General features: G+C 55.7%; 1 protein-coding gene across 1 annotated transcript in view; it reads left to right on the top strand.

The window, feature by feature from the left end:
- The window catches only part of FAM117A (family with sequence similarity 117 member A), a 21,960-nt gene that overhangs the window by 7,074 nt on the left and 2,614 nt on the right, over nucleotides 1-12,272 (top strand). Inside the window, exons 3-7 of the mRNA XM_077776865.1 lie at nucleotides 4,570-4,665; nucleotides 6,816-6,926; nucleotides 7,370-7,504; nucleotides 8,623-8,824; nucleotides 10,231-10,381. Coding sequence (XP_077632991.1) covers nucleotides 4,570-4,665; nucleotides 6,816-6,926; nucleotides 7,370-7,504; nucleotides 8,623-8,824; nucleotides 10,231-10,381 — 695 coding nt within the window. The remainder of the gene's footprint in view (nucleotides 1-4,569; nucleotides 4,666-6,815; nucleotides 6,927-7,369; nucleotides 7,505-8,622; nucleotides 8,825-10,230; nucleotides 10,382-12,272) is intronic.

Genomic DNA, 12,272 nt, shown 5'->3' on the forward strand with positions numbered 1-12,272 from the left:
CTACTCGGCCTGGCTTCCTCCAATGTGCTCCAGGTGAGGTGCGGAAGCCTCTATGGTAGACTTCTTCCTTTAGGCCTGATTTGTCCTTTGGGGGAGAAAAATAACCAGCTTAAGTCCTTGACGAACCTCACGGGGTGTCTGGTAGGCCAGAGGCAGAGTGGCAAACTTCATTTGGGAAGACGTGCCCTGATGTGACCTCTCCCTCCTGTGTTTTCTTTCTGTCCCCTACTCTTCTTCCCCAGCCAGCGCCTCAGCATTCGGTGATGACACACGTTTCAGTCTGCCCGTCCCAGGCCTTCCTTGTGGGCGTGGGGGCCTGGGCACGGCGCCTGCTTTCCACACTGGCGAGCATGTGGCTTGACAACAGCACAGAGCATTTGAGACACGGGTCCGGGATGGAAAGGCTGAGGCTTACGTCGTCGCTGTCAGGCCAGCAACGGTGGCCTTGGCCGCCTGCGGCCAGAGCTCCCAGCGCGGGCCGGCAGACCACCCTCAGAGCCTTTGCCTGTGTGTGTTTTGCTTGAGTCCCCAAGGGGCTGATGCCCTGCTGAATTTCAGTGCAACACATAGTTATTGACCGTCTGTACCAAGCCAGACACCACACCGTTACTCGTCCTCCCGTAAGTGTGCTGAGCTGGGTTCCCAGGGCCCAGCGGGCTCTGCCAAGGTCGCTGGAGCCAGCGCGGCCGGGACTCTTGCCTTGGAGTCTAGGTAGAAACTGAGTTGGGTTGGGGGCCGTGGGACAAGGTCCAGTGTGGAGGGTCCTCAGCTCCCTATGACCCCTGCCTACTTGTTCTCCCAGGGCCACTCTTTGGAAAGCTGTCCCCCACCCCCACCCACAGCCGTCCTTCCACATGTAGGTCTGGGAGCCCGGAAGCCCAGGTGAGGCTTCCTTGGTTTGACCTGCATCCCGGTTTTGCATAATCTGGGCATCATCTGCCCGATGGGCTGGTGTCACTCGTGGCCAATAAGTGGCCCTGCTTCTCTCCCTCAGCTGCTCCCCTTGGGCCAGGGTGTTAAAATAAATCTGGTCCAGTGCAGGAATCCCCTTGACAAACCCGACATTTTGGTCTGCTGAGCTCAAGCTCTAGCCCTGCTTCCAAAGAATCCTCTGGAACGACTCCTTCCATTGCCATCACGCAGCGTGCCCTGACCCCTGCAGTGCCGTAAGGAGGCGCTCTGTGAAGGGTACCTTCCTTAGCGGTGACCTTTAGGTCCCCCACAGAGACCTTGGCCCAGACCTCTGTATTGAGACCCAGAGAGGTGGCCGGTCTACCCATACACACTAGAAATAAGGAGCGGGCTGTAGTCCCACTCTTGACAGTCTGAGTTCCGTCGGAGGGGCCAAGGCCCACATTTGCACAGGGTCCTGCCTGGCAGAGACTCCAAGCCAGCACGTAATCGGCGTCAGACGGGCTGGCCTACTGTATTCGGTTCCTGGGGCTGCTGTAACAAATTACCTCCAACTCAATGGCTTAAAACAACGCAACTGATTCTCTCACAAGTCTGGAGGCCAGAAGCCGAATCCCGGTTCACCCTCCCAAGGTGTTGGCGGGGCCGCGCTCTGGGGAGGGCCCCCTGGGCCATCCATGCCTTGCTTCTCCCAGCTTCTGTGTCGGCCGGCATTCCTTGGCTTGTGGCCACATCACTGCGGTGGCTGCCTTTGCGGCCACATCACTGTGTCTTCCTCCATGTGTGTCTCATTGCCCTCTGTCGCTCTTGTAAGGGTACTTGTAATGGCCCAGTTGATCTGGTTAACCCACGGTAATTAGTCTTCCCATCTTGAGATCCGTAACTTAATCCCATCAGTGAAAACGTTACCATAGAAGGTAACATTTACAAGTTCCGGGGATTGGGACCTGGAATCTTTGCGGAGTCATTTTTCAGGCTGTCACGCCTACTGACCTTGTCTTCTACTACCTTGCTGCTCGCTCACTCTGCTCCAGCCACCCCGGCCTCCTTATCTCCTTATCTTTCCCAAACACACCAGGCTTGCTCCTGCCTCAGGGCCTTTGCGCTTGCTATTCCCTCCCTCTCGATCACTCTTACCTCAGATATTCACATGGCTCACTCCCTCAGCTCCTTTACGTTTCCCTTTAGATATTCCTTTTTCCTTGACGATGTCCCTGACCTTTAAAATCACGTTCCCCTGCCTAGCATTCCTGTCCCCCTTTCTGCTGCAATTTCCTCTTAGTACTTCTCACTGCTTAAACTATGTCCCCGGGTAGAACATAGACTCAGGGGACGAGGATTTTTGTTGTCTTGTGCTTTGTTGTGTCCCCAACACCAGGACCGTCCCTGACACACAGCATGCGTTCTATAACTCTCTGTGGAGCGTATGGATGGTGTAAACTCTGGGCCCATGTGTCCAGGGTGGATGTAGAGCAAAGGAGCAGTCAGCCCCAGGTGGACGAGTGAGGAGGGCCCCCCGAGGGATAGGCTGGGAAGAGTTGGTGGGACAGGTCATCTTGGATGGAGGGGCCGGGCATAGAGGTCCAGGATGAGAAGGGAGAGAGGAGGCAGAGCTAGGCTTGCCTGGGTGGGGTGAGTGCCTGGTACGGAGGGCCCGTGGGATGGATGGAGGGTAAGACAGTGATCTCGGTGGGGGCTGAGGCAAAGCATGGTCTACACAGAGGTGGTGGCGGTTGCTGGAAGATGGGGCCGAGCCGAGAGGGCTGGGGGTAAAGTTAACGGAGAGGGATGACCCTGGTTTGGCATGAATTTTTACCTTCTTTCTAAACCCCAGTGCCTGCCCACACTTCTCCCTCCACCCCCTCCCGTGCCTCCAAAGGAAGGAGGCACTTGAGTCCGCAAGAGATGTTAGTGGAGCCGCGGGCAGCCTGGATGAGTCCGGGGTCTCCCCGGCCGAGGGGCGGTGGGCCTCTCCACCTTCGCCTTTGCCATCCGTCCTCTGGAGCCTCCGCCACCTTCCAGGGACAGTAGGCTTGCGCGGGACTCAGCTTTGACGAGCAGAGCCAGCGGTCGGTAGCGCTGGCTTTGGAGCCCTGGGAGGGGACGCGTGAGCATCTGCTGGGCCCACGGGGCTCCGGGGGGGGNGGGGGGGGGGGTGTTGGGGGGGGCGGGGCGCCTCCTCCTCACTCCATAGTGTGAGCGGCAGCTTTCCCGAGGCTGTGTTTGCCGACACCCTCGTTTAGAGAGACACGGGCATTTGGCAGTAGACCGGCTGCTGGGTGGCCGTATGCTGTCACGGCCAGCTTTACCTCGAGGGCTTGGGCTGCGGGCCTGGAGGACGTGCCGTGTACCCTCTTCCTGAAAGAGGGGGATGTGGAGACTGGAGCCCTGGACGGTCTTCCTTGTGGCACTAGCATCCGGGAAGGAGGTGGGGGGGGCGTTGTCTCCCCCCCCCCACCCGGCTGTGTCGCATGGCCCCAGAAAGGTCCTGGTCAGCAGCTGGGAGAAGGGGGAGCCAGGGAGACTCAGCGCCCTGTGGCCCGTCCACACAGCTGTCGCACAGGGCAGTTTGCCTCTCGCCCCCCACCTCTTCTTCGCAGCTGTTGGGTGGTGAGTGGTAGAGGGTTTTCTCCTCCCCTCGCTTCCTCCCCCTTTTCTGTTTGCAGCAACCTCTTGGGGGAGGTCAGCAGATCCGCTGGAAGAGATGGTTCCCAGGCCCTCACGGTTTGGCAGCTCATGCAGAGAAGTTAGAGCTGGTTCCTCTGGAATGTTCCCCCTTGGGCCCCTCCCTTGGAATGGAAGTAGGGGTGTTGGTGGTGGGAAGCGATCTTGGCCTCCTGGGCCTCGTGCTTAAGCCAACAGCTTCCTCCCTCAGGTTGGGGCCCAGGAAGCGGGTCTACAGCTCCCTCTGTCTCCATCTTGGGCTCCTGGCCTTCGCTGCAGCCAAGGGCCCGGGCGAGGGGTATGGCCGACTGTTCTCACGAAAGGCAGAACAGGGCCCGAGAGAAGGAGCTGTGATAAAGCCAAGCGGGGTCAGGAGTCGGGGCTGAGTTCAGAATTCTGGCTTCCTCCGCGCTGGGAATGTCCCCTCCTGTGTGTATTCAGGAAGACTTCGGGGCCCCCAGCGCTTTACTCTGCGCACAGGAAAAAGTCACGAAACAAGCTTGAGAAACTGGCGACACGGAAGTCTCTGCTTTGGTCAAAGATGGAGGACGTGGGGGTGGGGGGGGGCGATACTTATATTTTCCCCGGGCTGGACCCGTAAAGGGCCCAGGGGTCCAGGATGCCAGTGGCTCCCCAAGCTGTGTCCTTTCGAAGCTGGTTGGGATGGGGAGGGAGGGGGCAGTGCTTGTCCTCAGTGTTGGGGAGCTCCTAGAGCAGCTGGGGCCACAGTCACGTGTAAAAGTCGCAAGAGAGTAAAGAGCCGGGTGGCCTCACTGGCTCATCACGGAAGGCTTCCTGGAGGACGTGGATTGGGAGAGAGGCAGGGCAGATGGAGAAGCCTGAAGCATAAAAGAGGCTGGCAGTGTGTAGGAGGTGAACAGACTAGAGAGAAGCCTTCCGAGAGCCAGCGCCTCTGTCCAGGAAACGGTGCGGCCGCTTCCCCAGAGCCTGTCTGAGAAGCTGCTCTGTTTCACGGGGTTTCTCTCCCTGCAGACCCCCCTGTCCTGGCAAGAGCTTGAAGGTGAGCGGGCCAGCTCCTCTACACACAAGCGCTCGGCGTCCTGGGGCAGCTCAGACCACCGAAAAGAGGTAACTGCTCCCTTTGCCTCCCTGGCCACGGTAGCTGCCTCCCGTCTGTGCCCGGCACCGCGATGCGTCTGCTCCAAAGTGGCCTCACATCTTCGATGTCCCCTGCCTTGATCTAGCCTTTTCCTAATGAGATGGCTCCTTCAAAGCTATCTGCCAGTGTCCTGGGGACCCTGGCTTAGGAATCCAGACCCTTCCACTGGCCAGGGCTTTGCTAGAGACTGCTAGTGCCCTCCAGCAGCCGAGCACAGGGTGGGAGCCCTCGTTGTTCTCGCTTTACTTTGAGGCTGTGTCCAGATGAGCCAATCCGAGCCTGGGGAAAGACAGCCTGGGAACTGGAAGCCCCCAACCTCATTTCTTGTTCAACTAGTCATCTAGTCTTATTTTTTTTTCTTAAAATTTTAAAAATGTTTATTGTTGAGAGAGAGAGACAGAGTGCGAGTGGGGGAAGGGGGGTCAGAGCGAGAAAGAGGGAGACACAGAATCCGAAGCAGGCTCCAGGCTCTGAGCTGTCAGCACAGAGCCTGATGCAGGGCTGAAACTCAAGAACTGCCAGATTATGATCTGAGCTGAAAAGTCGGAGGCTCAACCAACTGAGCCACCCAGGCACCCCTAGCCTTATTTTTAAAAGAAGAGAAAAAGGGACGCCTGGTTGGCTCCGTTGATCAAACGTCTGATGATGATCTCAAGGTTCATGGGTTCAAGCACCGCATTGGGCTCTGTGCTGACGGCACGGAGTCTGCCTGGGATTCTCTCTTACTCTCTCTCTCTGCCCCTCCCGTGCTCATGTTCTCTCTGTCTTTCTCCCAAAATAAATAAAAAATAAACTTAAAAAAATTTTTTAAAAACATGGTGCTATGTTAAAAAAATACAAAAAGATAAGAGAAAAAGAGTTGTGTGTTCCCAGACACACAACTTTTCCCCGCCCCTCTGTCTCCATCGGGAGGACTTCAGTCACTAAGTTGAGGAGGGAGAAACACAGACTGGGATTCCTGGGCTCCTAAACCAGCCCTGCTTTCCACGCCAGGGGGCAGCCCCTGAGGGCTGACGCACCAGGAGTCACCTGGAGCCCCTCTTGGTTGCAAGAACGGAGAGAGAGCTCTACAAGTGAAAAGCTAGTGGGAAATACAAAGTATGTAAAGTTTGTCATCGTCAGAGTAAGCAAGTTACTTGCACTGAGTGTGGAATCATGGTATGAACGGTGCCTACTAGCGAATCAGAAACCACTTTATTCTTGGCAGTGGCTACGGGCAGCACGTCTACACCCTGAATTCTGTGTACTCTGGGCCCCTATTTAATTTTTGAGAGAGAGGGAGAGACATACAGAGTACAGTGTGGGAGGGTCAGAAGAGAGACAGCGACACAGAATCTGAAGCAGGCCCCAGGCTCTGAGCTGGTAGCACAGAGCCTGACGCGGGGCTCGAACCCACGAACCACTAGATCATGACCTGAGCCGAAGTCGTACCTTTAACTGACTGAGCCACCCAGGGGCCCCTTTGGGCCCCTATTTAAATAACTCTGCATCTCCGAAGTGCCCAGCTGCTGAGGGCCAGGAGGTAGAGGGTGACAGATATGATGGGGATAATCATTGGAACCGTAGGTAAGAATGCTAAGTGTTACAAGAGCTGGAAGCCAGGACGAACTCTGACATTCCTTCTTGCGAGTCTGCTCCCTGCTCCGTGCCACCCGCTTTCAAAATGGGGGGAAATCCTTCCATCCTTCCTGGTCCTGGGGCCTTTGAGATAGCTGTGGATGTACTTTGAAGACCAAATTCAAAAACATCATTTCCCATTTCTATTAATAGAGTAGCAGTCCACGCCTTTGAATCTGTGAAAGACAGAAATGGTTTCGGCGTTACGTATTTTTAACTTTTTGGAAACTGACCCATCTGATTCATCTTTCTAACCAATCCGTGCAATACATGGTAATTCCACCTATTAATCAATAAATACGTAAATATCTAGTTAATAGGGTCTCCCACTTGCCCAGCGAATGCACTCTCCCAGTTGTGAACATCACCAGAGGTTTTCTGGCCTCCTTTCCTATATTTTTGTGGGCTCGGCCAGGAGTCACGTGAGGGAGGAGGGACCCGGTGCCCTTTAGCGGTGCTCACCTGCCTCTGCCCCACCCCCACCCTCTCTCTGGGCTGCCAGATTACCAAGTTGAAGCAACAACTTCAGAGGACCAAGCTGAGCCGCAGCGGGAAGGAGAAGGAGCGGGGCTCCCCACTCCAAGGGGACCACGCTGTGCGGGGAGCACTGAGGGTATGTTTTCACCCCCTCCCCAGGGCCCCGCGCCCCTTGTTGCCCCCCGGTGGCGGTCCTCTCGGGCCTTACAGCGATCGGCTGACTGTCACACTGCATGTGCTGTGGCCACGTGGCTGTCCAGATGGTTTTAGCGAAAACTTGAACTCTGAGTGAAGCCGGAGGGCTTCTTGCCCTTGTGAATCGCTCTCCCCTCACCCCTGCACCGGTCTTCCATTGAAACAGTGGTGAGCCTGCAGACTCTAAAAGTACAATCTAGACCTCTTGAAGCGCTAACTTCTGGAGAAAAGGCCACCAAGTTTTCCTATAGCAGTTGGTGACTGTCCCCAGATCCTCCTACTCCACTAGTTCTGCTGTGTAGACATGACTCACCCCCACCAGAACTACCGTACAGGGCTTGGGGTGGGGGGGTTCTGTGATCGCTTCCTCTGCCTCCTCCTCAGGCGTCCCCTCCCAGCTTCCCCTCGGGGTCACCTGTCCTGCGACTCAGCCCCTGCCTGCACCGGAGCCTGGAAGGGCTCAACCAGGAGCTGGAAGAGGTGTTTGTGAAGGAGCAGGGCGAAGAGGAGCTGCTGCGGGTGAGTGGGGCACGCCCCTGATGCGGGACAGCCAGCGGTCCGGGGCAGGGGGGGGGACTGTCACCCTCCAGGGGCTCCAGACCATGGAGACCTCAGCAGGGCGGTACAAACCCCAGTGGGCACAAGGAACACACAGGTGGAGTTTGTTGGACTCAAGTGGACTTGGCCACCAGGACAGGCAAGCTGGGCGGTGCAGCTGGGGCGGGCTTTGCGTGCTGAGTGGAAAAAGGTGCTGGGCCGGGTGGTGGGTGGAGAGGGGGCTCCCCGGCCGGGAGGAAGGGGCTGGGCGTCGCCCACAGCGCCAGCTCCGTACTCCCTGCATCCTCCTCTCCATCCCCATCGCTGTCCCCACCCACGCCTCAGCTTCCTGTGTACCGCCTCTCCCCGCAGGTCCACCTGGTGACCCACATTCATCCTTCATGCCCAGTTGCCCCTGTGCAGCCTCCCCACCCCCACCCCCCATTCCCAGGCAGAATTATTTGCTACCTTTTCTGCAGTCTCAGGCACATTTTTATACTGACACAGTACAATTGGAGAATGCCAGTTGGGCAGTATTAATATAATTGTAATGGGCACACTCCTCAGTTTATGAGTTACTTGCTAGTTGATTTTTAATTTACGTATATGTAGGATTTGATACCCACCCAGAGACACACACTCACACCCAGTTTGGTGAGCTGCGGGCCCTTATACCACTGATGGTTAAAAAGCAAGGCGGGGCTGTTTCGTAGGGGACAGTAACCTGCGCGCTTGTGCTGCAGTGGCTTGCATGGTTCGTGTCCTGGTGCTCTGCCCCCTTTCGTGCTTCCCAGATGTTCATCATCTTTGTGTTCCCGGAGAAGGTCCCTGCCCTCGAGGCTTAGAGCCCGGTGGGGACATCAACTTGCTGAAGCCCTATAAATAAATGCGTAATTCAAAATTGGGCCACAGGTGCCGTGGGAGAAATAGCAGAGGCTTTCCCTTAAATTAGTGACTTAAGGAAACCATGTCCTGTTGTCGTTGTGTGTTATGACTAGAGGAAAGAACGACAGCGAGGGGAGGGCCATCGCGGTCACTGCAGCTCTCTTGGCCTGAAGAGAAGGGGCCTGACAGTCCCTCCCCACCCTCTTCCCTGGCAGATCCTTGACATCCCTGATGGGCACCGCGCCCCAGCTCCTCCCCAGAGCGGCGGCTGTGACCACCCCCTCCTCCTCCTGGAGCCTGGCAACATTGCCAGCTCTCCCTCTGTGCCCCTGGCGTCCCCCCAGCCTTCGGGCCAGGCCAGCCGTGAGGAACACCGGGGTGCAGTCGAGGAGCTGGCGTCCATCCCCAACGACAAAGGTAACTGAGTTGGCGGGGGCAGCAGGGCCCCGTGAGGTATGGGGAAGGGGGGCCTCCACGCCCTTTCCACCTCTAATCAATTTCACGCCTGGGAGTTCTTACTAACCAACCAGAATATCTTCAAGAGTCATCTCTGTTCTGTATGTGATACCAGGAGAAATCACAGTCCTCTGCACATATTCTGATTTATTTTTTTATTTTTTATTTAAAAACATTTTTTTAATGTTAATTTTTGAGAGAGGGAGAGTGTGAGCGGAGGAGGGGCAGACACAGAATCCGAAGCAGGCTCCAGGCTCCGACCTGTCAGCACAGAGCCGGACGTGGGGCTTGAACCCACGAACCGCGAGATCATGACCTGAGCCGAAGTTGGACGCTTAACCGACTGAGCCACCCGGGCGCCCCCAGATTCTGGTTTATCTTTTAGATCAAGTCTGTGCACCTGCACTTGGATTTCCTTCCGACTGTGGCCCAGGCAGGCAGTGCCTCCCATCCGCACTTTTTGGTGAAGGCTCAGCATGCTGGGGAGAGAGCTGGCGAGCCTGTTGGGGGTCCACCGTGCGCATCACCAGCGACAGGTTTCAGGGTGGCCGCAAAATATCTGAAATAAGCGAAGGTGGTCTCTTGCCGCCAGGGGCACACTGACCCGCAATGAAACCCAAGCCTTCTGCGTCCACATCCACACTTTGTCCTGTGCCCTGGCTCCTTAACAGGAGGGCGAGACCCAAGCCCTTCCTCCCCGTGACAGTGATCGTCCTGTCCTAGAGCCCAGGGCCTATCCTCAGAGCACCCTGTGAGGGACGCTGGTCAAGGGCACGATCTAACAATACACAGAGGTAAACAGAGCACAGAGTAATAAGGAATAAATGTGAGATAAATACAGATAAGGTCAATATTTGCAGCCTTGGCAAAGTACATTCGCCGTGTGGCAAGGGAGAGGAATTTTATCCCACAGGTGGGGTTGAGTAAAGATGGCTTCTCTTCGTCAGGACAGGAGCTCTTCCTGGAAGAGGGGGTAGCTTTTCCAGACCGCAGAGAGGAAAAAACTGGCATGTTTGCAGCAGGGCAGTGCAGTCTTGGAGGAATGCGGGGAGACGGGAGTTAGGATTTTTTAAAGTCAGGCTTGGAGCTCCGGTTGAACGTTACCTCCTGGGAATACAGAATTGATGATCGATCTGATTTTTCCATCAATTTAGCTATATTTTTTTTTATCCTGTATAACGAGATAGGGACTTTTGTAAGCTACCCCAAAGATGTTTTAAGGTAGAGAGCATGGACGGACGGATAGGCTACATTAGTATAACCACTGCCAGCCGCCTCCCTGCGTCTGCCGGTCCCCTTCACCACCGAGGCCTGAGCCCAGGAAGGCGGAGACCTTCCTTTCCTTCAGCTCCTTGCTCTGTTTGCAGCCCCGTCTCCGGGCCACCCAGCCTTCCTTGAAGACAGCAGCCCGTCTCCAGTCCTTGCCTTGGCTGCCTCCCCTCGGCCCAATCACAGCTACGTCTTCAAACGGGAGCCCCCGGAAGGCTGCGAGAGAGTGCGCGTGTTCGAAGAGGCCACGTGAGTACCTGCCGTGGACAGCGGGCAGGGGAGGGTCGGGGATGGCGGGCAGGGGAGGGCCGCGGATGGTGGGGAGCCACGCACCGCCCCACCTGACCGGCCCTTCTTCGGTCTTGGACTCTCTCGTCCTGGTGATGTTGTCAACCTCAGATGATTGGTATTGCACTTTTTCCACCATCAAACTTGTTGACATTACCTCCTCTGAGCCCTCCAATCTTTGCTTATCATTATCTCCATGGAAACCTGCTCTCTGCCCATATGTCAGCCATCAGTGCGGCAGGAGCTGGAAAGGAAAGCGATCTGAAACCTAAACCCTTTGTTTCTTCTATTTTTTTTCCATGCCTGGGGAAGGTGTGAGCTTGCTAGACGGTAATCGGAGAGAGAACATATTAATTCTCTCAGGCAGAGATGAGAGGTGTCATGTGCCCACCGCAGGGACAGTCCCCCTAGACAGCTTCCTAATGGCTTCTGAGTCAAGTCTCCACCCTGTGGCTGCAGTGGTTCAAGTGTCGTGAACTCCCAGACCGAAATTTCCAGTCCGTGTAAGGAAGGACTATGGAATAGTCCCCAAACCACGCTGGACAACGGAGAAGCCATTCTGGTGTTGATTTTTTTTTTTTTAAATTAAATTCTAGTTCGTTAACACGCAGTGCAATATTGATTTCAGGAGTAGAATTCAGTGATTCCTCACTTACATACAATGCCCAGTGCCCTCCTTAATACCCATCCCCCATCTAGCCCATCCCCCACCCACCTCCCTGGTCAGCCCTCAGTTGGTTCTCTATCCTAAGAGTCTCTTGTGGTTTGATTCCCTCTCTCCTCTTCAACCCCCCCTTCCCATTCTGACGTTGATTGATTTCTTTACCGCGGCTCCCTCCCATTAGCAGGGAGGGCCTTTCCACATGCCCCTTAGTAGGCGCCCTAAGAGCTCATTTCATCCCCCCACCAGCTTCGTCGGCAGTGGGGCAGCTTCTCAGGAAGATTTAGTCATGGTGTGTGAGCCAAGATGAAGCCAGGACAGGGTTTGAGGCTTGACAGCTCCATTCGCATCTCGGATAAGGGGCAGGACAGTCCACGGTAGCGGCAGCAGGTACATCTATGAGCCGGAGCGGCAGTTATGGAAAAATCACACCCCACCTCCCCTGGGTGTTTGCTCCCAGCATCGCGCTTCCCTGGTAGCTCTCCAAGATGCCTGGGTCCTCGGGTGGTGTGGAGGAAGAAGGCCACACCTCGCGGCTGAAGCAGGCTGGGCCCTCGGGCCTTCCCCCGTCTACCTTATACTTGAGTTAATTCCAAGCGGTGTGGAGATTAGGCTGTGCCCGTGCTGCTGCTTCCGTGGACTCGTGATGCCAGCAGAGGACTTCAGGTCCTCTCCTGCAGCTTCCTGCCCCTGCGTTAACCCTTTATGAGAGGTGGTGACCCACTGATTGCTTTCTGGTGTGGCCTGGGATAGAAATTCTCGGCTCGCTGCGGCCTCTTCATTGCTATCAACTTATTTAAAAAAAAAATTTTTTTAACGTTTATTCATTTGAGAGACAGAGCAGAGCATGAGTGGGGGAGGGAGAGAGATAGAGAGGGAGACACAGAATCCAAAGCAGGCTCCAAGCTCTGAGCTGTCAGCACAGAGCCCGATGCGGGGCTTGAACTCACAGACTGTGAAATCATGACCTGAGCTAAAGTCAGACGCTTAACTGACTCAGCCACCCGGGCACCCCTGTTATCAACTTTCCTATTGGGAGGTTCTCGTGTTTAGCAATTCTTCTGGCACAGTCTCCTTTTCCTAGCTGCTGATCCTACAAGATGGACTGGATTTCCCTGGGAGAGAGGGAGATCACACATTTGTCTTCTCCCCAGGAGCCCTTTTTTCACCCCCAAGCATGGCCAGGTGCTT

The sequence above is a fragment of the Crocuta crocuta genome, unplaced genomic scaffold (assembly GCF_008692635.1).
Source record: "Crocuta crocuta isolate KB4526 unplaced genomic scaffold, BGI_CrCroc_1.0 scaffold352, whole genome shotgun sequence".
NCBI classification, from domain to species: domain Eukaryota; kingdom Metazoa; phylum Chordata; class Mammalia; order Carnivora; family Hyaenidae; genus Crocuta; species Crocuta crocuta.